General features: G+C 40.3%; 1 protein-coding gene across 1 annotated transcript in view; it reads left to right on the top strand.

Moving 5' to 3' along the window:
* Snd1 (staphylococcal nuclease and tudor domain containing 1) overlaps nt 1-27,486 on the top strand; it is a 437,205-nt gene that overhangs the window by 22,857 nt on the left and 386,862 nt on the right. Inside the window, exons 2-6 of the mRNA XM_004856405.3 lie at nt 11,737-11,886; nt 17,959-18,079; nt 21,283-21,361; nt 25,999-26,159; nt 26,852-26,943. Coding sequence (XP_004856462.1) covers nt 11,737-11,886; nt 17,959-18,079; nt 21,283-21,361; nt 25,999-26,159; nt 26,852-26,943 — 603 coding nt within the window. The remainder of the gene's footprint in view (nt 1-11,736; nt 11,887-17,958; nt 18,080-21,282; nt 21,362-25,998; nt 26,160-26,851; nt 26,944-27,486) is intronic.

The raw sequence follows: 27,486 nt of genomic DNA, 5'->3' as shown, positions 1-27,486 counted from the left end.
AAATATTCCCAACTTTCTTTTTAAATTTCTTGGTATTTGGAATTGAAATAAAGTCAATTTCATTTTCCTATTAAAATGTTAAAATTTTAAGAGTTGTGAGTACTGTTGACCTGTTTTTTGTTTGTTTGTTTGGTTTTGTCTTTGTGAGACGGCCTCGGTAAGTTGCCCCAAGCTATCTTTGAACTCGTGATCATTCTGCCTCAGTTTCCTGAGTAGCGGGGATACAGGCCCCTGTGCCTGGCTTAGACCAGAGTCAAACCTCAGTGAGGTGTGTTCTGTAGGCACATACCGCAGACTTAGGGTTTCTTGGACATTATACTATCATTTCTGAGTAATGTGTGCTTTGATGCTGTAGTGTTTCTTTATACTTTGTTTTCCATGATTATAACACTTAAGGAACTTTTTCTTTTTGTTTTCTTTTGTCTTTTTTTAAATCATGGGTGGAGGATGAAGGGCCCTGATCATAGTAATTTCCAGTGCTTTTAAAAGTACTTGACCCAGACCATTTGGTAGAAGAGTCAAAATCCTCTCTGTAGTAATATTCCTTCCTATGTTCTGTAGTCAGTTTATTTTTGTTCTTCCTTTGATAAGGTAACACATAAATATTGCCTACTCTGAAAATTCTTCCTTCCTTCCTTCCACTTTCCTTTCTTCTCTCCCTTCTTCCCTCCCTCCCTCCTTTTCTTCCTTCCTTCCTTCCACTTTCCTTTTTTCTCTCCCTTCTTCCCTCCCTCCCTCCTTTTCTCTCTTCCTTCCTTGTACTGGGGATCAAACCCTGGACCTTCACACTGAGCTGTATCCTCAGCCTTTTTTTATGAGACAGGGTCTCACTAAATTGCTAAGTTGCCCAGACTGAGCTTGAACTTGAGATCCTCCTGCCTTAGCATCCTGGAGTACTGGGATTATAGACATGCACCACCACACCCAGCTTGAAAATTTTTCTTTTGACAGTTGGAATGAATTTCTCAGATATGACACTTATGTGCCTGCTACACATAACTAGTTCTTGCTGAGTTCCTCTGTGTTATTTCTGAGTAAACAGGTGTTGATCTCCCAGGTCTGTGGCAATAGCAGAGCTCAGGTGGAGGTCGTGCTGTCAGTTTTGCAGAGGGCCTTGGTCCTGGAGACGGCACTGATGCCTGTTTCCAGGAGATGGAGTTAATTCCTTCATGGGGGAGTTTTCCTTGTACAGGGGCCATGCCACAGGCTTGGTGGAGTTCTTTTCTGTGAGTACCAGTATTGGCTCATGGTTTTCATCACATACTGAGTATCTGGGGTTTGTTAGAAAGTACACTGGGAAAATCTGTGTTCTAGCCCTGATGCTGTCATCTTGCAGTGCTGTGGTTTCCTCATTTTTAGATGGAGGATAGAGGTACCTGCCCTGTTTCCTCACAGGGTTCTTGTGAGGATGAAGAGGTTTGGAGAGTTGGGAAGAAAAGGACCAATGTTCCCTTATCCTTTGCGTTAGTTACCTACTAGATTTCGGGTAGTCAGGGTATTAGTCCACTTTTTGTTGCTAGTAACAGTTGCACAGATTGAGCAAGGTAAAAAGAAAACTTTTTTTTGCCTCATGGTTATGGACATCTGGTGCTGGCCCTCTCGCTTGGTAGAATCCCAAGGTAGCACAGAACATCTAGTGACTGCACATGTGCACACTAGTGTGTATGTGTGTCTGTATGTCTGGGTGTGTCAGTGTCCATCTGTGTCCCTATCTCTTTTTTATAAATCCATGAGTATTTAATTGGGAGTTCTACCCTGATGATCTTATTTAACCCCAGTCACCTCCGAGGGCTCCCTCTACATACCACAATTGAGTTGTTTTTATTCTCTTTTTATTTTTTGGTGCTGTGTATTGAACCTGGGGCCTTGCACATGCTAACTGAACTACACCTTCAGCCCCTTATCCTTTTAGTAAGTCATAATGAGGATTACATTTCTCCATGAGTTTTTGGAGGGGACAATCCATATTCAAACCACAGGGGGTCAGGTATCATTTAATAATTTAAATAACCCAGAGAAGATAGTAGTATTGTCTTCATTCATAGATGAGGAACTGTCACAGTGTATAGAGTGGTGTTTGCTTGAGTTTGTCTTCAACTCAAGTTTTCCAGAGGTTGTGGTCATTCCACTTGGGCATACCATCTGAGACTGTGTTGGCTAAGACACTGGAATGTGAGATTTAGTTCTGTTGGAAGTTGAGAGATGGTACTTATTATGGTAACCTCTGAGGACAGAGATCTGATGTAGGCACTTAACTGTGTAATTTTAATTAGAATTTAGTGGTTGGAGAATTTCCATGATTTTGGTAATTCATTTTGCTGGTGGGAGAATGTCCCTGATTTTGGTATTTACTTTTATACCTCTGGAGGAAATGTCCATCTTTTTTTGTTCTCCATGTTCTTCCAGTCTTTGCTTCACACCACACTGTGAGCTATTTTTTATATATAACTGTTTTATATATAATTGTTGGCTTTTATTTGCTTTGTCTTTAGGCCTCTGTACTAAGTGCTTTATTCTCCTGTTTAGGCTTCATAACACTTATGAATACTCTGTATATTTCTTGATAAATGGTGAAACTATGGCTATTAGACCCAATCAAGTAACTTTCTAAGGTCACTGCTGACATTGATTTGATTCTGAAAGTAATTCTTACTGCTATCAAGTGCTATCCATCTCTAGTTATAAAAATGAACATTTTGATGAACTTGCAGTCATCTGGGATTTATTTTTGTTGGGCACTTGTTATTTACACTACTGTAAAACTACTTTTGATTTCATTCCCTTGTCATAATGTTTTACATTAGGGGTTGGCAAAATTATTCGATAAACAGCCAGGTAGCAAATATTGGAGGCTTTGCAAGCCATGTTGCCTCTGTCACAGCCAGTCAGCTCTTCTAGTCTCACATGAAGTAGCTATAGATAACACATTTATGAATGAACTTGGTGTGTTCTAATAAAACTTTATTTATGAACATTGAAATTTGAATTCACACTCTGCATGTTACATAAAATTCTTTTGATCTTTTTTCTTTCCAACCATTTAAAAATGTAAAAATTGTATTTAACTCATAGATAGTATAAAGGCAGATGACAGGCTGAATTCGGCCAGTGGCCTTTTATCATTGTGAAGTTTTCTTCCTTCTGGCCTTCTTTTTGTCCATTCTTTTATCATATTAGAAAGTGTTTAATAAATGTTGGTTTGATTTGGAGCAGCTGGCTCATGGAGGTGTACTTGCTTAGTGATTTGCTCCCTGACACCTGCTGTCCTGGGACACACAGTATAGTGGAGATTTTTAATTGGTAAAACATTTAATCAGTAGGTAGCCTCAGATACCTTTTTAAAAAGTGAGACATAAGAAGGTTTATTACAGATAGAGATACAAGACGCACTCAAGAGTGGAGTAGAGGTGCTCAGAGAAATGAAGCACAAGATACCATTTTTTAAAAGTTAAATAAATATATTATTATATTATTATATTATTATATTATATAATAATATATTATTAAATATATTATCCACATATAATCCCTTCAGTACGCATCAAGGTCACTTTTAGTGGGGTTGTCTTCAAGATAGCATTGTTTGAAAGAACTGATGCTTAATCCAGTCATCCTATCTGTCTTGCCTCAATTCTTTTATCTCCACTTGAATTATGGACAAATGACAGCTTCAAAACTCCTGGGATCTTAGATCCAAATTTCTTCCAGCAGTTTACACTGTAGGAGCACTTAGGGTAGATGGATTTGCTTTGCTCTGACACCTTCTCTAAACATGCGCAAATTCATATTTATTTCCTAAGCTATTCACAGGAGTAGTATAGATCTCTGGGATGTGTGAAAATCTAAAGTTAAAAGAAAAATTATTAGGTCTTTCATGCTTTTTGCTGTCTTATCACGGGCCTCAGAAATAGTCCTGTGATCAGAGCAAACCAGTGTTACTCTATGAGGTGTTTCCGATGATGTACAGCCCCAGGAGAAGCCTCATCAGTGAGATACCATTTTAACACAGAAAGCAGCTCCCAAATTCTTGTTTCTCCCCATGGCGTAGTGGACTATCATGACTAGGAGACTTCAGTTCTAGTCCTCACTCTATCATTAATATCTTGTTATTTTAGGCAAAGGTTTACCTGTCTTGTTTTCAAAATTTTTAGCTGTAAAAAGGCACAGATTAGTCACTGCTTATCTGAGGTCTCCCTGCAGATGATCCCCCAAGATTTAAACTTTCCCCTTTGTAAACGGAGGTCCAGTTTGTGACACAGCAGGTGTGGGAGCTAGTGTTTCCCAAGCCAGTGAAACAGCAGTGCCATGAGGTCCTGAGCTTTCAGTTCAGTGGCTTTGAAGACCCTCTAATTCATTTTGCCTCTTGCTCTTGCCAGAGAGATAGAGATAGAGAGAGAAAGAGAGAGAGAGAGAGAGAGAGAGAGAGAGAGAGAGAGAGAGAGAGAGAGAGAGAGAGAGGAGACACACAAACTGGCCATATCAGCAAAAGTTCTGAGAAAGATCTCAGACCACACAGCTGATGTTCTTTCTGTTTGCTTGCTTTGTCTAAGTGATCTTTTTTAAATTTTCAAGACATGATTCTTCCTGTGGAGGCAACAGCTCTGGCTTCCAGCAAGCTTTTTTTTAACTGGTAAACTTTCTGATACTTTCCCAGCTTACTTTCTCCTTAGTTATTTCTGTTTATCTTTATTCTATTCTATTCTTTACTTTTCTTCCTTTCTTTAGCCCAGGCTGGCCTTGAACTTGCAATCCACCTGTCTCAGTTTCCTGAGTACTGGTATTACAGGCATGGGGCACTGGCTTCATTCCATTTCTTTAGATGTTTCTGTTTCATTACAGTGAGTCCAGCTGGGTTTGGTAGCACACACCTATAATCCTAGCACTGTGGAGGGCTGAGGTAGGTGGATCACAGGTTTGAGCCCAGGCTGGGACACACAGTGTCCAGGCCTGAGACCCTGTCTCAAGATGTAGCTCAGTGGGGAGGCCCTGGGTTAAGTGTATCTACTAGGCCCACGCTTTGCTTCCATTTCTACAGCAGCTGCTTCCCATCTCCTGACAGTATTTTTAGGCGCAGGAAGTACCTGTTTAGAGGTACTTGGCCTGCTGCCTTGCTACTCTGACCTAGAGCCCCTGCACATGTAGCCTTTGGGTTGTGGCAATTGGAAGCTTCCAGATGGAAGGACCTTCCAGTCTTCTCTCTCTCTTGGTTCTTCTTTCTTGTGACACATGGAACACTTGCTGGACTGTTTGTGTGAAAAAGCTGATGTTGTTTCTGGTCATTTCCATCCTTGAGAGAGTTAAAAGTTATGTCTTCTTGTGACTTCCTGTCTTTTTATTTCTAGATGACTTCAGGGTTTACACTAAACTCCCTTCTATGGTGAATCACCTGCCTGACTTTTTGTTCTCAGCCACTGGCCTTTTAACATTATTTTTACTTATTTATTTTCTTTTCTTTTTTGTGATGCTGGGGAATCACCAAGGGCCTTGGGCATCCCAGGCAAGTGCTCTGCTAGTGAGCTACACCCCCAGCTGCCTTTAAACAAAAATTTTTTGTTAATATTGCTGAAGTATCTAATCCTTCTACAAGAATATATAAACCTCTATGGTGAAATATAAGTTGTGTGTCATATATGTTTTTGTACTTCCATTCTGGGCCTTTGGAAAAAAAATATTTTTAGATGTAATTCATACAACTTAGAATTTACCCTTTTAAAGTAAGTAAAGTAAGCTGTATTCAAGTACCCATCACCACTGTCTGATTGCAGAATGTATTCACCACCTTGTTACCCTATTGGCAGTCACACTCAATTCTTTCCCAGCTCCTGGGAACCACTGATCTGCTTTCAGTCTCTATGTACTCACCTCTCCTGGACATTTTGTATATATGGGCTCATTTAATATCTGCCCTTTTGTGCCTGCCTTTTTTTTTTAACAGCGTAATTTGGAATCCCTGGGTCTTATATTAACTCTTTCACTTTTGAGGAGCTGTAAGACAAAGCGGGTACCACCAGCAGCTTAGTTGTTCCATGTCTTTGTTTTTGAGATGGGGTTTCATTGTGTGGTGAGACTGGTCTCAGATTCCCAACCTGAAGTGATCCTCCTGTGCCCCACCCCCGCAAGCTGGAACTGTGGGCATGTGGCATTGTGCCCGGTTTTCTGTCTTAGTGACTACAGACAACTTAGTGGTTTAAAGTGATATGTGTATCATTGTAGTTTTGATTTGCATTTCCCTGTGACTAATGATGTTTCTTGTACATAGGTCGTTTGTATGACTTTTTTGGATAAATACCTATTCATATCCTCTGTGTATTTTTAATTGGGGGTATTTGCCTCTTTATGGTTGAGTTCTTTATTGAGGATATTAGGCAGTTAACAGCTATATGCTTTGAAAGTATCATTTTTCATTGAAGTACAGTGTTTTAAATTTTAAGACTTAACTCTTACATTTAGATCTGATCCTTTTTGAGTTGCCATTTGTGTACAGTGTAAGGTAGAGGTCAAACTTCACTCTTTTCCATGTGGGTATCTGGTTGTTTTGATACCTTTGTTGTTGTTGTTGTTGGAAGGACTACTCTTTCCTCATTGAATTATCTTGGCCCGGTTGTTGAAAATCAGTTGTCCACAAATGTATAGATTTGGTTTGGGCTTTATTTATTTATTTATTTATTTTGGTACTGGGGATCTAACTTGGGTCCTTGCACTTGCGCAGCAGGCGGCAAAACCACTAAGCTAAATCCCTGGCCTGGGCTTTATTTTTGTAAGGTCCATCATCAGGTGTCTCATCCCATTCTTTATATTCCTTCTTCATACTGCAGGATGTTGCTGTTGCCATATACCTGTTATATCTTTTTTTAAAAAACAGTGCTCAGCAAGTGCTCTACCCCTGAGCTACATCCCCAGTCCTGTCCATTGTCTTAACAGGTAGAAGTATCTGTTAATAATGCTAGTTCTCCTTAAAGGGCTAATAAGATGCAATTCTCAGGCCAGGATGATTTTTGCATTTGGCCTAGAAAATATTTTGGATGTACTTGAGAATTTCCATACCAGCACATTCTTTGGGATAAATATAATGAGGCTAGGTTTTTCTGTCCTTTCATGTCAGTGGCCTGAAAATGAAAGAGTTAAACACACCAAATCATTTATCAGAATGTAGTGAAGATTTAATGTGGTGTTGCTGTTGCTGGGTAACATTTTAGTGGTTGCCCATATAGTGTTTCACTGTAGGTAAATCTCCCAGTAAACCTGCAAGTGGATTTGAACCGTTTGAATCCCTGTTTTTCTTCTCAGATGTCTGGTTTCAGCCTTTGTAGCCTTCTGACTTGAGCCCTGAAACTGTGTTCTTTGAATCACACCATGTCCCTCTGCAACCTTTATTGACAGAACTGAGAAATATCTAATCTATAAATCAATCAAACTGACTCTTTGTGACAGCTGGTTCCACAAACCTCCTGCTGTATCAGGCAGTCCTAAAATCATTTTTCTGGGGTATGTCATCTTATTAATATAATTGGATAAAGCAATAACCATGTGACTTGTTTTCCATGGCCTGTAAATTAGCAGTTAAGGATAATTACTGCATCCATGAAAGTTTGCAGCATGAACCAGTCAGTAAAGCTTTAGCAGATAAACTACCTGTGACAGTTTCTTCTCAATCTAACACTATTCTTCTGAAATTAAAATTCTGATAAATGATATATTTTGCTTAATTATGTTTACTGTTTGTCTCTACTGGAATGTAATGTTCTTAAGAGTAGAATTTTTTGGGGTTTTTTTTGGTAATCACTGATGTATGCCACTTTTCTAGAACAATGCCCCACACATAGTAGGCATTCTGTATATCTTGAGTTAAATGAATAAATAAGTCAGTCATGGGATAAACATCTGAGAGTAATCAACTTAGATGGCTGGTCTTTCAGAGAGGATAAATGACTTGATGTCATTTGGGATAGTTGTCTGATTTATGGACCCTTGGTGTTTTTCATATTTTACTTAAACATTTTAAGTATTTTTCCCCCGAAGGTATTTCTCCTTGGTTTTGTTAGGTGGAGAAGATTAGATAGCGGAAGACCATTAAAATATTTTTATTAGGGAAGAACTTGAATAGCCTGTTGACAAAGTGGTAGTGGGAATTTAACAGTGTTTGGAAGATGAAATGGAGATAGCTAAAAGGAGGAGTAATAGTGTGTTTTGAGTGATTTCAGGTCCTGAAAATAGGAGGAAAACTTGTTCTTCCTTAATAGAAACAGGTCTCTTCCTTCTGTGATGGTGTGTAGTCTTTTCCTACCTTCTCTAGCAAGGCCATTGGCAAATGGGGGGAGATAGTTTCAGTGGAAAGATGTACAATGTGCCGGTCCTTTCCGCCTTGAGGATTAGGAATAGCAGTGCCTGCCACAGTGAGTGTATTCTTGTTGCTTAGGTTGAATTGGTGACTGTTGCTTGAATTAGTATACTCAATAGTATAAAACATACAGAACAGCCTAAAAAGTAAAAATAATTTCTTTCATATTAATTCAGGCTTATTTGGCGCAATAATGCAAAGAAGTGCTGATAACTATCTTCAGAATAGCATTAGGGAGAGGGGATAGTGTACAAAAGAGTTTAGCAAAATTACTATACAAACTGATTGTCAAAATCTGTTATGGGGCCAGGATAACAGTTTTGACCGCTTGCCCAGCAGGGACCTAACTTAGTAGGCAGATGAATAGAGGTAACATCTTTCTAATACAGTGATACCTTGGGTGTGGAACAGCTCCAAGCTCCACCTTTCCACTACTTGAACAGCAAAGTTTGAAAAAAATCTGCTTGGTGTTCGTAACTTTGCTGATAGTAAACTGAAAATCCCACTTGAAAAAATCTATGGGCTGAGAGTGAGTCACACATGTCTCCTGGCTGATATAGAGGGCTGACACTTCAGTCTAAGTGGTGCTCTCACCCAGACAATAAATAGTGGGTGTGTTCGTGCTTTAAAACATTTGTTATTGTGCCCTTTTTTTGGTGCTTTCTTTGCATAAAATATAGTAACCATGGCTCCAAAGAAAGTTATGCCAGCATTAAAGCTAAGAGGAAAACTGAGAACCACGATAGAGTTAAAGAAAGAAATCACTGCGAAATTTGTTAAAGATCTGGAAAAATGAATTTATAAGTGTAAGTTTTGGGCCTCAGAACCAATTATTTGGTTTTCCATTACTTATGGGAAAAATATATTTAGTTTTCAAACTTTTCAGTGTTTGAGCACAAATTTGGAATGAATTGGGTTAGACAACCGGTATGACTGTACTTAGGTATGAAAAGGATTCTCACCAGGTAATCTGTTCTTGAAATTTTCAGTGACCTTTGTCAGACTTGAGAAAGAGGGGATTTCCTGGGCTGAGTCACTGAGTTGTAAATAGGTCTCACCACTGGCCTTTACTGAGAGGTGCTGCAGCTCTCAAGTGCTTTATTTTTGTGAAAATTAACAAAAATTGAGGAGTTGACACTGGAGACAGATGATCTATACATAAAGCTTGGTTCTCCTTAGCTCCATTTGGAATTTGTGCATGAATGATTTATAGTTCAGGATTTCTGCAATGTGCTGTTCTTGTTTTGTAGTTTGTTTTTGTCACTTTTGAGAAAGAATTTACTGTAGACTCAGACCCAAGCTCTTTCCTTTTCTTCTTTTCTTCCTCCTTCCCTTTCCCTTTCTCCTTCCTTCCTTGCCCTCCTCCTGCTCCTCCTCTTTCTCCTTCTCCCTTTTCTGTGGTGCTGGGTAAGGAATCTAGGGCCTCAGGCATGCCAGGCAAATGCTTTACCACTGAGCCACATATCCAGCCCCTCTTCTTCCTTGATGAGTCTCATTCAGGAACTTTAGGCATCATCTGCAGTATCTGTACTTTCCTGGCTTTGGCATGTTTTGATAGCTTGTCTTTTTTTTTTTTGGTACCGGGGATCGAACTCGGGGTCTTCCGCTTGCAAGGCAGGTGGTGAAACCACTGAGCTAAATCCCCGGTCCTTGATAGCTTGTCTTTTTAGAATCTCATTTTGCTGGAATGATGCCCAGGAATGGGTTCTCAGTACAGGCTGGTAGGAGAGTTGTTTGGTTGGAAGATTTAGAGTGTCATTGCTGATAACACTTGATCAGAAAGGATAAAAACAAAGAGCATGACTTGTAACTGGAGTAGGAAGACAATTCTTTTGGTGTTTGTGTCATGGTATAGCTGGAGAGAAGTGATTTATATGCCTACATTTTTGAGATACTGAGACATTAATCTGATGACTAGTTTTCAAAAATTGGGCATATGTGTTTGAGAGAATTCCCATAAAAGGGTAGAAGAGTGGAAATGAATAAACAGTAGTGTTTCATATCAATGTGGATGAGTTTCACTAAAGAGAATGAGCAAAAAAAGCAAAGTCATTGGTGAGGGTAGACTGAGTTAGTAGAGAGTTTAAAGATGGAAAATAATGAAGCCACATTGCTTAAGGATGGACATAGATGAACTATACAGAAAAGTAAGGGAGTGATTATCACAAAGATCAGGGTAACCTGCGCATCAGGAGAAGGCGCTATGAGTAGAGAGGGGCCCAGAGGAAATCCAAGATTCTGGAAGGGTTCTAGTTCTTAACTTGGGTAGTGGTTACTCAGTTGTTTATTTTTCTTATTTTCTAACATACATGTATGTTTGAATGCCTTTCTGTACTTACGTTAATGTTTCACAATTTCAAGCAGTAGTTAAGGTGGAGAAGTGAGGGAGAATTGTCAGTGGCTTCCCTTCAATACCCTGTCATTTCTTCCTTTACCATGACTGACCTTTTACAGACAGCTCCCTGGTCTCATCTGAGCTCCCTGGTCTTGTCATTCTGTGTTGACTGAACTCTCCACCCTCCTATCTGCCAACCTGCCAGCAGCTGTTTCTTGTTTTGAAGCATGGAACCGAGTCTTTCAGAGCTAGTGGAGCCAGCATTTGAACCCACCTCTTCCTTATACTGTGCCTCTCTGAGCAAAAGCACCTTGAATAACTTGAGTCATTTTTCCAGCATGCTCCTTCTTCCATTCTTGCACTTATAATCTTCCCTTCTTCTGCCCTGCAACTGTTTTAAAGTTAAATGCCAGTGAGTCTCAGAGCCTTTTGCACAGTTGCAAATGGACTCTACCTGACCCCTTGATCATAAAGATGAAAGGAGCTGCTACACTTGGGAGCCTTGAAGTGCTTTTTAGAGTCTCCTCTTTTAATTGTTTAGGGCCTGAGCTTTTGGGTTGCTCTATTTCTGTATTTCTCTCTGGTCTTGAGCATGCTTGTTTCTTCCTGGATGGTGTGTAGGGTCTTCTTCCTCCACTTTCCCCTAAAATCTTTCATTTTCCACCTCAGTCCTAGAATGGAAAGTATAGATCGTGTTATGAACCTCTTAATAATAAAGAAGAACACGAGTGGGGGTGCTTGCTGGGATCAAATTACAAAGGTCATTAACCTCTGTTTCACATGCCTTTTCACCCCAGTCTGTTTATTTTATGGCTTTTCTATTGCTTGTTTAATTCCTGCTTGTATTTTTGGTCTATCATTTCAGAGTCTGGCCCAAGGCTTTATGTAGGTGTTTTTCTTATAAGATGAAAAGCAATTCCGTTCATTTAGTCATTCAGCAAAAATTCCAGGGCCTCCAAGTTGCCAAGTACTGTTTTAGATGTTGGGGCTACATCAGTGGACAACTTCCATCACAGTGATTTTACCTCCAGGCCTCTGATTTTCTCTTTTTCTCCCTGCACAGGTCCTCTCAGGGTGTGCCATCATTGTGCGAGGGCAGCCTCGTGGTGGGCCTCCTCCGGAGAGGCAGATTAATCTCAGCAACATTCGCGCTGGAAATCTTGCCCGCAGGGCGGCGGCTGCACAACCGGATGCAAAAGACACCCCAGATGAGGTAGGTGCTTCTCATGGCCTTCCTGAGGCTACAGACCTAGGACAGCTGATCGCTTCCTTGACTGATATAATTTTGCTGTAATCAGTCTTTGGGGATGTATTTTGTGTCATTTTGTATCATAGAATGGATGGCTTTGGCTATACCCCCCAGGGGCTTGCTTCTGGTATTTATGTATTTACTGAGGCTTTTTCTTGAACCCTTTCCTGTGGGCTTAAGTTTGCCCAGTGTTTTTACTACTTTTTCTCTGGGCATAGACTAGGAACATTCCTAGGTAGTCTCAGCCTTTTGAAGTCATCATTCATTATGGCAGAGCTGTGAAAAATCTAGCACTTCCCTCAGGGACAGCTGGTGTTAATAGTGTCTTGTGTCTTCTTCCAGAGATATTTAATGTCTATATAGTGTTGTTTTTGTAAATGGTAGGATACTATGCATGCAAGCCCCTTTATTACAGATTCTTTAATCTGGGATCCATGCATCCCTAAAGGTATCTGTGAGTCTGATTAAATTGTAAAAACTTATGAAACATGCATTTTTTAAAGGAGTTTTTATCAGTTATAGCTCACCATTGTGTTATGGTGTGATAGTGAGAAACTGCTTTTGTTTGCACCTTCTCCTCCATTCCTCTCACACTGCCCCATCCCTATCCCCATTTCTGATGCTTGCCACCATGGCTTGTCTGTCCTCTGTCTTTGGCTCCTTAAGTTCTTGTCTTTCCCAGCAGCTGCCTTGAGTTCCAGGTTGGCATGGCTGTGTTTGGAACTTTTTTAGTGCTTTGGCTACCAGAAATGAAGTGTCTGGGTTCTACTTATTTGTTCTCTGCCCCAACCTGATGATGTGGAGCAGATCAGTGCCTCAGCTTTCCTCTGCTTTTCCCTGCCAGAGATAAAGAAGAAAAAAACAAGAGCTCATGAGAATCTTTTCTTTAAGGAAAGCATTTGGTTTTTTCACCTATAACAAGTGGCATTTTGTTTGAATTAAGAGTTCAATTGGGCTGGGGATTTAGCTCAGTGGTTCCGCCGCCTGCCTCGAAAGCAGAAGGACCTGAGTTCAATCCCCAGTACCAAAAAAAAAAAAAGAGTTCAATGAAACAATGTTATAGGTAATAGAGAAGAGAAAAATCACCCATAATTATTCTATCAACAGCAATCAGTTTTGGAATAATGACTAAATAGATTAAGGTCAGTTGTTTTTCATTGGTCCTCCATCAGTAACAATAAGTGTTAGAAAAAATACATTATCCTGTATAGTGTGTCCTACAGGGTTGTTCAGTGAGGATTAAATAAGAACACATGAAGTGCTTAGTACATTATAAAGTATTTGATAAACATTAGTTCTGGTAATCACTACTCTCCTGTGTTGGACCAAGTATTGATGATTAAATCTCTTTCAGCATTTTTCAAATTTTGGGTGCATACCAGATAAATCAGCATTCTGTAGTTCTCTTCCTTTCAGTTGCATGTTGTGTAACAGTCTGACTGCTTCTTAGAGGTAGAGTGCTGATCTTTCTTGGAGCTGATCAAGCTCATTTCCCCAGAAGAAAGAAGCAGTGCAGCCTCTAAGAAAAAAGGGTTGTGTTTTAATTTCCTGCTTCATGCATGAGCATCTGGGGCAGAGAAACTCAAGGCCAGTTGGGACTTGTTTTAAAATATCATAACTGTGTCCCATGTAGCAGGTCAGTGGAATCTGACCAGAACTATCCTAGCTAGAACGATACCATATAATCTTATCTGGCATTCCTTTGTAGTTCCTTACATTTATATAGCCTAGTACTTTTATCTCTTCTACAGCAACTTGGTCTCACCAGATTTCTTCCAGTAACTCTTGGGAGGTCCCTGTGAGATGAAGTATTTGGTAGCTGTAGGTTTCATTCTTTTCTAGCCCACAGTCATTCTTTTTCCCCCTTAATACCTAATCTCCTCTCATCCTGCTGTGATGTGGTTTTCTTCCTGCGATGCCCTTGAAGATCTCTCATAGGCTACTAGTAACACCAACTGGTAACCCAAACCAGAAACCTGATTTCCCTTGATCTTGTTGCAATACTGCCATCCCAGCATCATTTATTGATACCTAGAGTCTGCCCCTTCAAAAATCTTCTCTTATTCACCTTGATGTTTCATTATTATTGCTATTTTTTTTTTTTTTTTGGTACCGGGGATTGAAACTGGGTCCTTGCACTTGTGAGGCAGGCAGTGGAACCACTGAGCTAAATCCCCGGCCTGAAACATCTTTTTTTTTTTTTTTTGGTACTGGGGATCGAACTTGGGACCTTACGCTTGCGAGGCAGGCACCAGAACCACTGAGCTAAATCCCCAGTCCCTTATTATTGCTATTATTCTTTATCCAACTTTGATAGTGTGCTTGGAATGTTGGAATAGTAGTCTCTTTGCCTTCATTCTTCTCCCTAATCCCTTCTCTGTAGGCTCCCAGATACTTTTGAAATGTAATTTCATTTCTTCTCTTGCTCATTGTTATTCCTAGATACTTCAGTGATTCCTCATTACCTGTGTGACAAACCCACATGCCTTCTCCTGGAACACAAGCCCATTTGTGGTTTGACCTTTAATCTCCTCTCAGGATAACACCAACCATGCTGTAGCACTTGTCTCCTCACAGGCCACTTGAGTGTCCTCTTTTCTTGCCCTTAGCTCATGCTGCTCCCTTGTGTGGCCAGATAAACCCCTGCTATCTTTTAAGAGTCAGTCACACCTACTCTTATCATCTTATCTTCAAGTTATCAGCATATAGACTTTCTCTACTAGATCCTAAACCTCAAAAGGAGGGAACCTGTCTTTTACCTCCATGTCCTTGTGCCTATTCAACACCTGACGCAAAGCAGGAATATTGTAATTAAGTGCCTAAGTGGATGCTAGGGAGAACTTAAGTATTTCTTTTTGGCCGTCCATGGATTATACAATATGGCACCCCCTTCCAGGCTTTACATTGTTTTGGAGCATGTGATCTAGTTTTTTTCAAGTTCAAGAAGAATCAAGGACATCATTGGTCATTTAGTTCCCTTTGTATCACTGCCCCAAATATTATTCACTTGATTATTCTTTGCCTTTCTCCTGATATCTTCTTTCAATGATACTCAGCTTCCTCCTAAATCCTGTGAAAATTAAAGCTGCTGTACTGTATGTCCCCGGCTGTCACTGCTCTGTTCCAGGCTAATCCCAGCGTTGCCTAGCTACTCCAGGCAGCCTGGATACTGCATTGATGGGCACTGTGGGAATTATATATTTATTTCTCACAGCTTAATCGAGCTCTTGCTGTGTGTGAAGCTGTATGTTGGTTTCATGAGAAATGAAGTAGTGAATGTCATAGTCCTTCATTCATTAGAGCTGTTGATAATTGAGGAGGCAGGAGAGGGAAGGTAGAGCAGGATATCCACGTGATACAATGGGATGATTAGAAAAGACAAGACAAGAAGTATTAAATGTTAGACCATATACAAAAGTAACTAACTTTTAGGTTTTACATGATTCTAGGATTTGATCTTGTAGTAATTTTAGAAGTCTGACTGAAAAGATGACTGCAATTAAAAAGTTCCATTGCACAACAAGTTTGCATGATTTCGGGCTTGAAGCCTGATGCTTGAAGACCAAGCTGCCAGATTATTGCTGTTGTGCATTCTAAAGGAAAGAGGTGATCTTGAGTCTTAATAATAAGTCCCCAACTTATGAACATTCAAGTTGCAAACTTTCAGATACGAATGGACCTCACATTATGAATATTTGTAAGATGTGAACAAATCGCAGAAGTAGCTCACAGTGTGCTGGACATTATCACAGTTGTGCTGCTGTGTGCTTACTGTACAGTGCAATAGTGTACAGTAGTACAGTACAGTTGGGAACTTAACTGTAGTTTTGTGTGTATGTGTTTTTTAATGCTTTATATGTATATTTGTGTCAAAAGTGTATAAGACTCACTTTGTCAGACTTACGAACAAATCTAAACTTACACGTGTTCTCCTGGAATGGAACTGAATGTTTGTAAGTCAGGGACTTACTGTAGTTAAAAGTCACTTGCTTCTTAGATGGAGCTCTGGGCACCATTTAAATGACCACAGTTATTCTTTCTACTAGGCCATTCTGTCTCTTGATAAATACTTGGAGCAAATTTTTCTATACTTGCCTCTTAGAGTTCTGAAAGGTTATGTTTGAAGGTTATGTAGATAGATTTCTGCCTGGCCTCAATTCTACAAAGGATTTTCTCCCAGAGTGCTGTCTTGCCCATCCCATCATGTAAAGAGTGTTGCTTCCTTCCTTCCTTCCTTCCTTCCTTCCTTCCTTCCTTCCTTCCAACCTGTTCCTCCCTCCCTCACTCCCTCCCTCCCTTCCTGGTCAGTTTCTTTCCTGAATAGTAAGTCTCCTGACCTTTCTTCTCAGCTGTTATCATGTCCAGATTTGTCTACCTGTGGCCAGAACACAGTCTGAGAAGGCTGCTTTTGGAAAGGAAGATGGTGGAACCTAGATGATTTTTTTTCCCCAATAGGGTTAGTATGTATCTGTTTCAAGACTTCCAGTGTGGGTTTGTCTTACTGCCCAGTGACTGACTGACTAGCTGTAAAACACAAGAGCCTAAAAGGGTATTCCTTCAGCAAACCTTAAGAGCTTTTTGAGAGCTTCTGCCTGCAGGGTAGAAATTGGAGGATTCTCGGTAGGGGTTAGATACTTATTTCCTTGTGAACTGACCTTCAGTAAGTGAGTTTTTGCCAAAATCTTGACTTCCTTTAGGAACACTTGTGTTAGCACACCTTTCCCAAGTATTCAAGAATGGAGTGTGGTGCTGAATTTTAAATATTAGTTTGGTAACGGCACTGTTTTCATGACTGCCAGCCCAGTGGGTTGGTGGACTTAGCATCTTTCAGTTGGCTTCTGGTTTCTGGGAAGTCATATGTATGTTTTTCTTTTAGAAAAGCTTGTTGGGTGACCCCATGGGCTAATCTTCATGGATTGAAAAGGTTAGCAGAGGCTTTCTTTTTAAGTCACTAATGTACTGTTCAGCTTTTCCTGTGTGTAGTCTGAGGTCTGACTTTAAGAGACTGCAATTGGCAATCTCTTATTTTATGCATACTGTATTATAAAAGGGGAAACCTTTTATATTTTGCAGTTTTTTAGCACATGAGCTTCTACTACCACATACTCCTGGAACTGTTACTCTGTCCCTCTTCATTTCTATTCTGCATCAGAGGAGACATCTCTCTTTGTCTAAACCACACTAAGAGGAGTGGTGAGGTGGGCATGGGGCAAACCATGATGCATTATCTTGATCACAGATAGACTCTGCTTCTCATTTCAGGATTGTTTTCTCCTGTCCCCCACCATGTTGATACTGTGAGTAGGTGGGAGAGAAGAATCACCGTTATCAAAGTGATCCTTTTAAGGTGTTGTTATTGTTGTCCTGCCATAATTCTAGGACCTGTAAAGGCTTCAGACAGCAGAAAGAGATGAGGTGACATTTTGAAGTCTGTCCTCTCAAGTCTGTTGCTGTCCTTCAAAAGGTGGCAAAAATGACATAAATAAGATTCTTACTTGAGCAGAGGATTCTCTCTAAAATAATAGCCCTAAAACCCTGTCCTGACTCCTGTCCTGGTTTCAGGGAAAGTGCTTGTAAATTGGAAAGAGGCAGACTAATGGAGGTGATAGTTGTTATTTATGATTTCCTTCTGTCTAGGTCCTTGTAGAACCCTGGCCTCCCATTTCAGGGAATGGGTTGATATATAGAAAGCAGTTAGAGTGGTGACTGGCATGTGGTAGGTGATATAAAAGTCTTGGCAAATATTATGCACAAATATTAAGCTGTAACTGAACAGATAAAGATGGGGTGAAGTGCTACTGCCCATGTCTGGAACACTCTGAGACCTGTTTTGAGGACCTGATAGACCTTGCTTTTTTATACAACCCCTACGTGTGTGAGCCATGTTGTATGTGTTTGATTTTCATATTCTTCATACCAAATGCAGGGCCTGGATGTAGTATGTACTCAGATATTTGTTGAAGGCATGAAGTTACTTGAATGCTGGTGGGGGTCTGGAACAGGCAGTCCTCCTAACATCCTTTTCTTTTCTTCCAGCCGTGGGCATTTCCTGCACGAGAGTTCCTTCGCAAGAAGCTGATTGGGAAAGAAGTCTGTTTCACGATAGAAAACAAAACTCCCCAGGGGCGAGAGTATGGCATGATCTACCTTGGAAAAGGTGAGCAGCAAGGAGGAGCAGACTCATCTCTCTGGGAGTCTAATGTGGTGGGAGGCCAGTGTGGGTTCTGGTAGATGCAGCTGTAGGTAGGTTGGCTGTGGTGGCACTGACTGGCACACAGCTGCAAAGGTGTGCCCCCAGGAGTCCTACTCCTTGTGTACCCTATGCTGCTTTCTCAGCTTCATGTTTGTGTATGTGGTACACCGTGGTATTGTTTCTTGCTCCTGTTTTGGCTAACAGCTCATGGAAGTCAGTGACTTTGTGCTTCTAGGTCAGAGTGCTAATTGAATTCCTATAGATTCCCTATGTTGCATCCTCTATTTTCTCTCTCATGTGGCTTTTCTTCTCTTCCTGGGGACTCTTGAGGAATGGAAGACCTGTTTAGGGTTTTTTGGAGGCCACATATTTTGTAACAGAACATGTGGGTTAGAATTGTGATTTCCCACTGTGTACCCTTACTTCACCTCTCAAAGCCTAGTTTCTTTGTTTGTTTTAAGGTGGGTGTAAAGCTCCTAGCTCTGGCTCTGTGTGCTGAATACCTGTGTGTACATGTACATGCACATACCTATTGTTCAGCTGGACCAGGTGGCTCAGGGGATATTATATGTTGTAGTTTTCTTTGGATTAAAAAGACTAGGAAGGCCGGAGATGTAGCTCAGTGGCATAGCGCCTGCCTGGCAGGCACAAGGTCCTGAGTTCGATTCTCAGTAGCCCCCCCGCCCTGAAGGCTAGGGAATGGAATTTGAATAGATATAGGACATTAAAAGAATTGCTAAAATGTTCTTTAGAAAGCAGCCAGGCAGGTGAACATGAACAATTTGGGAGCTGATATTTGTTGGATATCTCCTATGATTCTTTAATTTAAAAAGCAAACATTTCCTCAGCTGGGTGCAGTGACACAACATGAAATCCCAATAACACAAAACGGTTTCCTAATATCTCATGTAATTTAGCCGTGGGTAGTCAGTGCTAGAGGTAGATAAGCAGGGTTGAATAGCAAGGCACAACATCCTGTGAGGACTGATTTTAATTGTAGAAGTAAAGTTAGGTTGGAAGCATCTCACTGCTTTCATGATGGGTGAGAATGGTATAATTAGTGGTTAGCCTAGAGCTTACTAAAAAGAGATAATCAGTGTTATGGCTTGTGTCTAGATGTCCCCCCAAAGCCTCATGTAGTCATAGGTGGGCCTTTTTCAGAGTGGCTGAATCTAGAGTGTGTAATTGATTCATGATGCATTGCTAGGATTAAGGGTGCTAGAATTAAGGGTGGGTGATTACTAAATCAGTCCACTGATTGGTTTGGCACTGCCCTAATCTTGATAGCCTGGATACAATATAAGGGACAGAAAGAGGCTTTTCTTGTCCCTTGCTTTATTTTGTTGCCTTTTGCCTGCCGTGAACTGTTTCTCCAACCTGCCTTGGAGCCAGCCAACTATGGACTGAAACCTCTACAAACTAAGCCAAAACAAACCTTTCCTTTAACTTTAGGTATTGGGTATTTTGTCTCAGCAATGAGAAAAGTAACTAAGACAATCAATCTTTGGACTTTTGAAGTGGAGATCATCTTCTACCTGCTCTGAATACTATCCTCCAATTATGACTTGACTAGATTCATAATTTGATAAGTAACAAGCAAGAATGAGCTCTTTGGCTCACGTGGTTCTGTTTCAGTTTCCTGTCTATCACATTTTATTGCCTCCATGAGGATTCAGCCTAGGGGTATATATTGCCTTTTGAAAGAGCATTTGTAGAGCTCACGTTTTAGAAGTGGACCGTTTTAGAGTGGTTTATGCCAAGAAAATGTCTGAGAACTACTGGGTGCCTTGTCAGCTGGCTGACTTTATGGCCATTTATCTTGCCTGTACTTGGACTTCTTCCTTTCTACCCCCAGACCTCTTGACACCTCAGTACTTAACTTCTAACCTCATTGCATCCTTCACTTTGACTTTTCTTCCACTCTTTGGGATTGCTGTTGCTTGAAGGAACCAATGTAATATTTACTAACATTACTAAAGTCGGAGTCTGATCTCAGTAGACAGGCTCGGCTGATCCATTTTCAGCTCAGAGTTGGACTGTTCTTAGTATAAATGCACCTCAGTTTTCCTTGGTAGAGGAAGAGTCGTACAATTTGCCTCTGCAGAAATGTGAGCATTCTAATGATAAAGCATTTAGGTTGGGTTTGGGGGTGTGTGTGAACTTGTTACTACTCATGGAAGTCGATATGTAGTGTACTGAATATAAATCTTACAGAATTTTCTTTAATTTCCTATCAGCTAGACTGCTGTGTTTCTGTTTAGCTAGGAGCTTGTTCTCTGCCATATTAAAGATTTTTATGCAGTGATTCCCTCATAGATGTCTTCCTTTATCATTTCAGCTGACAAGCAAAGATTTAAGAGAATATACCGAGCCTGAAAGCTTTTTCAGTAGAATGGAAATGCAATTAATGTTTCAAGTGCTGGAGTAGAACCTAATCAGATTGGGTTTTATGTTTAACTTCACTTTTCTTGCCTGTGTGAGAGATTAGAAAACTAGACGGTGTCCTGTGAGAGCAAGAGACAGTTTTCTCAAGCAGTGTCACTTGTCTTGGTGTCTTCCTAGAGCAGAGACTAGGCCATCATGGAGAGGATTAGACTTTCTGGTGTAAAGCATGATAGAAAGCCCTAAATGAATGTGTCTATCTGATTGGACAAGGTGAGAGACTAACTTTTCCTAATTCCTGCCATCCCCTTGGCACTGTGCATGCTGATTTACACACATTATTTAATTCTCATAAGAACCCATCAAGGCAAGTGATCTCCTCACTTTAGAGGTGAGTAAATTAGGATGCAGAGAGATCTTGTCTAAGCCATTAAGCAGCCGGATTTGTGTTCTGCTGCAGGCTTCTCCTTCCGTCACTGCTTTGTACTCTCCTGAGCTGCCTGCCACTTACTTGTGTCTTGCTTTTTTGTCAGTCTCCTGTGGTTCCCGAGATTACCTTTGGCCTGTAAGAACACTAGAAAATAGAAATAAAATCCCGAGAAGATTGATAGGCCTTTGAGTCCAGGAGCCTAGACATTTTGGGAGCCCAGTGCTGCATCACTGTCTGTCTTTCTGGCAGTACCATTCTCTGAAGAGCTGAGAGTGAGAGGGGCCTTTGCTGGAGCTCTGGTGCTAGTGGAGGCAGGTGGGAATCTTGGGTTTAATTTTGTTTTTCTTTTCCTCAGATACTAATGGGGAAAACATTGCAGAGTCATTGGTTGCAGAGGGCTTGGCCACCCGGAGAGAAGGCATGAGAGCTAATAAGTAAGTATGCAGGACTCTTCTGTCCCCTCTTTTTGAGACATTAAGGAAGATTGAGTAGTCAGCTGTAAATTGGCTTTGCTATATTTTCACTCCTTCTTCCTCATATAAAATGGGTAATCTCAGGTGCTTTCATGGCTTCTGGGATATTCTTGCCAATAGATTATTTTGAACCATTAGATCAGTCAACGTTCATTAATAGTTTTTTAAAAATTAATTTTATTGCAGTACTTTTGACTAAACAATCATCGCATTCATCATAGGGAATTTATACCTGTACATATTATATCTTAATTCTTATTTTTCCCATTCCTCTCCCTTTCCTTCAATCCCTTTTTCCCCTCTTCCTTTACAAAACTTTGTTTCTATTGTTTTCCCTCCATTTTTTTTTAATCCCTCTTCCCTCCCTTCCCTTCCCCATTCCCCCTCTCCCTTTCTTATTCCCCTTCCCAGTTGAACATTTTCTTCCTACTTCCCAAAAGTCTATTATCCATTTTGGTCCTTATTTACCCTTTGGTTTCTCCCACAAAAGAAACAATGCTGTTTTTAAACATGTGTGTCTGATTTATTTCATTTAAAAGTATGGCCTCAAGATGCATCCACTTACCTAAAAATGTCTCGAGTTTATCTTTCTTTATGGCAGAGTAGTACTCCATTGTATTTCACAACCACGTTTTCTTTATCCATTCATCTGTGGATAGGCTTCTAGGCTGTTTCCAAGGTATAGCTATTACAAATTGTGCTGCCATAAACATGGTTGTGCATATATTGTTGTGGTATGATGCTTTTAACTCTTCTAGGAAGTTACCTAAAAGGGGGATAGCTGGGTCAAATGGAACCTCTAGTTTTAGTTTTGTGAAGAATCTCTCTCCATACTTTTCCATATTGTGTACCAATTTGCACACCCATCAGCTGTAGAGAAGAGTTCCTTTTTCCCCACAGCCTTGTCACCATTTGTTATTGGCTGATTTCTTGATGATAGCCATTCTTTCTGGAGTGAGATGGAATCACAATGTTGTTTTAATTTGTATTTCTTGAATGACCAGTGATGTTGAATGTTTTTTTCATATATTTATTTGCTATTTGCACTTCTTTTTTTTTTGTATATCCTTTTATTGGTACATTTTAGGTGTACAATATAATGAAATTCATCATTGGAGATATGCACCTTTACATACTCTCTTGGCTCTTATTTTTTCCCCCTTCCCCTGCCCTCCCTTCAACTCCTCCATCCCCCCCTATTTACAAACACTTTGTTTCCATTTTTTCATTTTCTCATATTAATTCCATTCCCTTCTTTCCTTTCCCCTACCCCTCCGACTTCTCCTTCCCCTTTGTTCCTTTTCTTCCTATTTCACATTATCTATTAAACCTTTTAGTCCTTATTTACACTTTCAGTTTCTCACACTAGAGAAGCTATTCAGTATTTACACGTGTGTCCTATTTATTTCACTTAAGAGTATTGCCTCAATGTGCATCCATTTAGCAATAAATGTCTCTAATTTCTCATTTTTGATGGCTGAGTAGTACTCCATTTTATTTAAAAAACCCCACATTTTCTTGATCCAGTCTCCAGTTGATGGGCATTTGGCTGTTCCTAAGTTTTAGCTATTACAAACTATTGTAATATTACAAACTATTTTAATATTACAAACTGTTAGCTGTTACTGCCATGAACATGGGTGCACATATATCACTGTGGTATGATTCTTTTAATTCTTTGGGGAAGATCCCTGGCAGGGGAATAGCTGGGTCAAATGGGACTTCCAGTCCTAGTTCTTTGAGGTATCTCTATACTGATTTCCACAGTGGTTGCACCAGTCTACACTCCCACCAGCAGTGGAGGAGGGTTCCTCTTTCTCCACATCCCCACCAGCATTTGTTATTGGTTGATTTCATGATAGCAGCCATTCTTTCTGGGGTGAGGTGAAATCTCAGCATTGTTTTCATTTGCATCTCTCCAGTGACCAGTGATGTTGAACATTTTTTCATATGTTTATTTGCCATTTCTACTTCTTTGTGTGAGAAATGTCTGTTCATTTCAGATGCTCATTTTTGGACTGGGTCTTTAAATTTGGGAGGTCTGATTTGTTTAAGTTCTTCATAGAGTCTAGATAGTAGACCTTTGTCTGAGGGACTGCTGGTGAAAATTTTTTCCCGCATTGTGGGTTTTCTCTTCACACTGCTGGTGGTTTCTCTTGCTGTGCAGACGCTTTTTAGTAAGAAGAGATCCCACTGTTGATTGTTTGTTCTAGTTCACGGGCAACTGAGGTTTTGTTCATAAAGTCTTTTCCTACCCCAGTGTCTTCAAGAGTTCTACCTAACCTCTGTTCCAGGCGGTTCAGCATTTCTGTTTTTATATTTAGATCTTTAATCCATTTCGATTTTAGTTTAGTGCATGGTGAGAAATATAGGTCTCGTTTTAGTCTTTGGCAAGTTGAAACCCAATTTCTCCAGCACCATTTATTAAAGAGGCACTATTTGTACTTCTTTATCTGAGAAGTGTCTCTTCATTTCAGATGCCCATTTTTGGATTGGATCTTTAAATTTGGGGGTCTGACTTTTTTGAGTTCTTTACATATTCTAGATATTAGTGCTTCATCTGAGGAATAGCTGATTAAAATTTTTTCGCATTTTCTTGGGTTGTCTCTTCACCCCATTGGTTGTTTCTTTTGCTGTGCAACATTAATGGTTTTGGTATGTGTACTTAAAAACAGGCTTTGAGATAAGTCAGTTCTGTTCTTCATATTCATGAGTCTTAGACTATAGATTTTAATTTCTGGAGTATTTATTCATGCAACCTCAAATGTTTATTGAGCACTTACTATGTACCAAACTATATCTAGGCAGAATATAGTAGTGAACAGACTTATGGTCTGCTAACATTCTAATGGAGAGATAGACAATAAACAGATAAATGATATGTTGGGTACAAGAAATTGTGCAGTGAAAAATAAAGCTAGGCAAATAAACAGGATTCAAAGCAAAATCTATTGCTTAGAATCTGGGGAAACTGACAAGGATATAGTTATTTTGGTCAGGAAAATCTTCTCTCAAGCCTTTTAAGTCTGTTTCTTCTGTGAATGTATAGGTACTTAATTAGTAGGTAAAATATATTTATTTTGATGCTGGTAATAAGAACTTATTAGAAGAGAGTGTTAGGTATATGGTTTATAATGCATGCATCATGCTCAAGTTCACTGGTGTTAGCGCTCAGTAGGGTGGATTGCAGCTGGCTTTAATTAACACTTTAGTCTCTGAAAAGTGATATGCTACATCAGTAATTTGGAGGCTGTAAACATGCTTTTTAAATTGTTAAGTCTTTGCTGTATTATATGACTATAGTAGTTGGCGAAAAGGCTTTGGATAAATATTTGCACGAGGTGTGCCAGTGATGAGGATGAACAAAGGCCAAAATGTACCTTTTGCATTCTTTCTGCCCTAGACTTTGGGGCTAGGACATTCACAATATACTTCTGTGGTCCTTTCTGATTGCAAGGAGACATTTGCTGGACTCTGTAATGGGTGTGTTGTGTACATGTGGGAATTTGGTGAATTAAGATGTTTGTTTTAGGTGGTGATTTTGGAAGCATGCCACAGTTCTAACTTAAGGACAATTACTGGCATGATTACTGTTGCAGTGTTTTTTGGGAATGCAGTTAGCAACTAGAAAAAAAAAAATCCACAGCAAAGAATCTCTATTGGAGTGTACTAGTCTCTCTAGATATGAAGTCTCCTTTTCTCAGTTGTGTGTTTGCTTCTGTCATTTTTGCTACATTTTTTCATCTAACTTTGGCTGTGAATTTGGATCTGTGAGGATATAGTTACCTTTTGAGTGAGGAGAAGGAAGATAGGTACTGAAGACTTTTGGCTTGAGCAATGGCTGGTCATTCCTGCTTAGAAATCTGTACTGATGCAAGTGGGAGGAGGTTCAGTTTATGTGTACAGCCATTGATGGTACCAGATGTTTGTGATTGTACAAAGGCCTTGTGGTTCATTGCTCCCTAAATTTAACTCATAAATGAGGAAAAAGAGCCATTTCTGGCTTTTTCTTTTTTTAACTTGTTTTGGTCTGTCTGCTGACTTTTTGGCTCTTTTGTTATGTAGTTTGGTTTCCTGCTTGGATGAAGGCGAAGGCTCCATTTTTAAACCATCTTTGCCTAGCTAACCTTATTGAATGTATAAGTACTTAGGGGGCGGAATTATCTGAACAGCTTTTTGGGGGGACTGAGGGAGACTAAGGGTGGTTCTTAGTCACCTTTGCTGCACTGTGCCCTGGTGTGCCATGCTGGATCCTAGTTCCTGAATCTTCGGTGGTTAAATGAAGCTATACTCCCTGGCATGGCACCCCTCTGAGCCACTAACTTGTTCTCTGTTCTCATGGGTAGTGGCAGAACCGAGAGTGTGTTCTTTAGATCTTCTCATTAAATGCTCTCAGAATCTAATCTGTCATTTGAAGGAATGAGTTTGGAGTCTGGAAATTGCATTCATGGTGATTTTCTGGTTATAGGCTTGTATCTTACACTGTAGGTCTGAAACAGGTGCTTTAGGAGCCACTCCAGGGGTGAAGATACTGAAGAAACTGAGTGGCTTATTTCTGTTTTATGAACTCACTAACCACATTGTTTTTCATGTCCCAGTCCTGAACAGAACCGGCTTGCAGAATGTGAGGAACAAGCGAAGGCAGCAAAGAAAGGGATGTGGAGTGAGGGGAACGGATCCCATACCATCAGGGACCTCAAGTATACCATTGAGAACCCAAGGCACTTTGTGGACTCACACCACCAGAAACCTGTTAATGGTGAGACTGGTGGGAAAAGACAGAGAAGACCAGGCCGATTCTGTTTACTGCCTTTGCTTCTTGGGGTTTATAAGGTCTAGTGAACCTTTCTTTTGCTTATTTACTATCCAGAGGAAATCCATAATATAAAAAACAACATGGCATTTTGAAAGGGTGTTTGAATTCCATTCCCATAGATTACATTATGCACATTTTACAGAGGCTAGTCCTGTGTTGCTGCTGGGTTGTCAGTTGCTGGCATTTGCAGTGGATCTTCTTTCTAAAAAAAAGCTGCTTAAAAACTGCCCCTGAAACTTGGAGGTAGGAACAAGTATTCTGCATGCAATGTACTATGTAGTTTTCGATCCTACTTTGAGACCTTTCTTGTTAACTGTAGACACAGTAAAGTGAAAGTATGATTAGTCCTGAGTTATTTTTCCCTGGCAGCTGGTACTCAGGTGAGCATCTTAGATTTTGGGTAACAAAGGTCTAAGCTGTGAGGTCCCAGAAGGTTCAGAAGGCAAAGAAGCAGGTCTGATTTGTATTCTCCAGGACTCATTTTTGTGACTCCCTCCTCACCTGCTGGTGCTTCCTAACTTCTTAGAAGGAGACTTTCTCAAGGTTTGGCGGAAAGGAACTGGGTTAGAAGTAGTCTCTTTGGCCCTTGTTTATCCAGGGCATGCTATTTCTAACTTATTTGTTCTGTCACGCAGCTATCATCGAGCATGTGCGAGATGGCAGTGTGGTCAGGGCTCTGCTTCTCCCGGATTACTACCTGGTCACGGTCATGCTGTCAGGCATCAAGGTCAGACCATACACTGGGCCATGCAGTGGGTATGGAATCTGTGGAAATGCTCAGTGATGGGTAGATTCCTGCACTTGGGGATTTCAGATCTTCTGTTTCTTCCTAGTATGGGCCATTGATTAGAATTCTTTATGCTTGGGCCGGAGATTTAGCTCAGTGGTTCTGCCGCCTGCCTCACAAGCTAAAGGACCCGAGTTTGATCCCCGGTACCAAAAAAAAAAAGAATCCTTTATGCTTATTGTGGTTTACGCTTTGCAGTGGAACAATTCTAATTAGATCAGATAGCCTTTTAATTTTTAAAATTGAAAGTACTTTGAATCTGTTCAGAGATTGTTGAGAATATAAGCCTAGAAAAGGAGGGATGAATGGCTCTGAAGTTTGCTGAATATAATTTGTATTAATATAAAATATCTATTTATATTTTTAAAAATTAGGGATTAACACATTCCTGCCAGCTTGAACCACTGTTGGTACATGCCTGACTGTTCCATCAGGCAGCTTGTACCACCCACTGGGACTGTCCTATGCTGCCCAATGGGACAG

This window comes from Heterocephalus glaber, unplaced genomic scaffold (assembly GCF_053883595.1).
Source record: "Heterocephalus glaber isolate CG9 unplaced genomic scaffold, H.glaber_assembly_v1.0 deba00000546, whole genome shotgun sequence".
In the NCBI taxonomy this organism is placed as follows: Eukaryota; Metazoa; Chordata; class Mammalia; order Rodentia; family Bathyergidae; genus Heterocephalus; species Heterocephalus glaber.
This window is presented reverse-complemented; position numbering and strand designations above follow the sequence as displayed.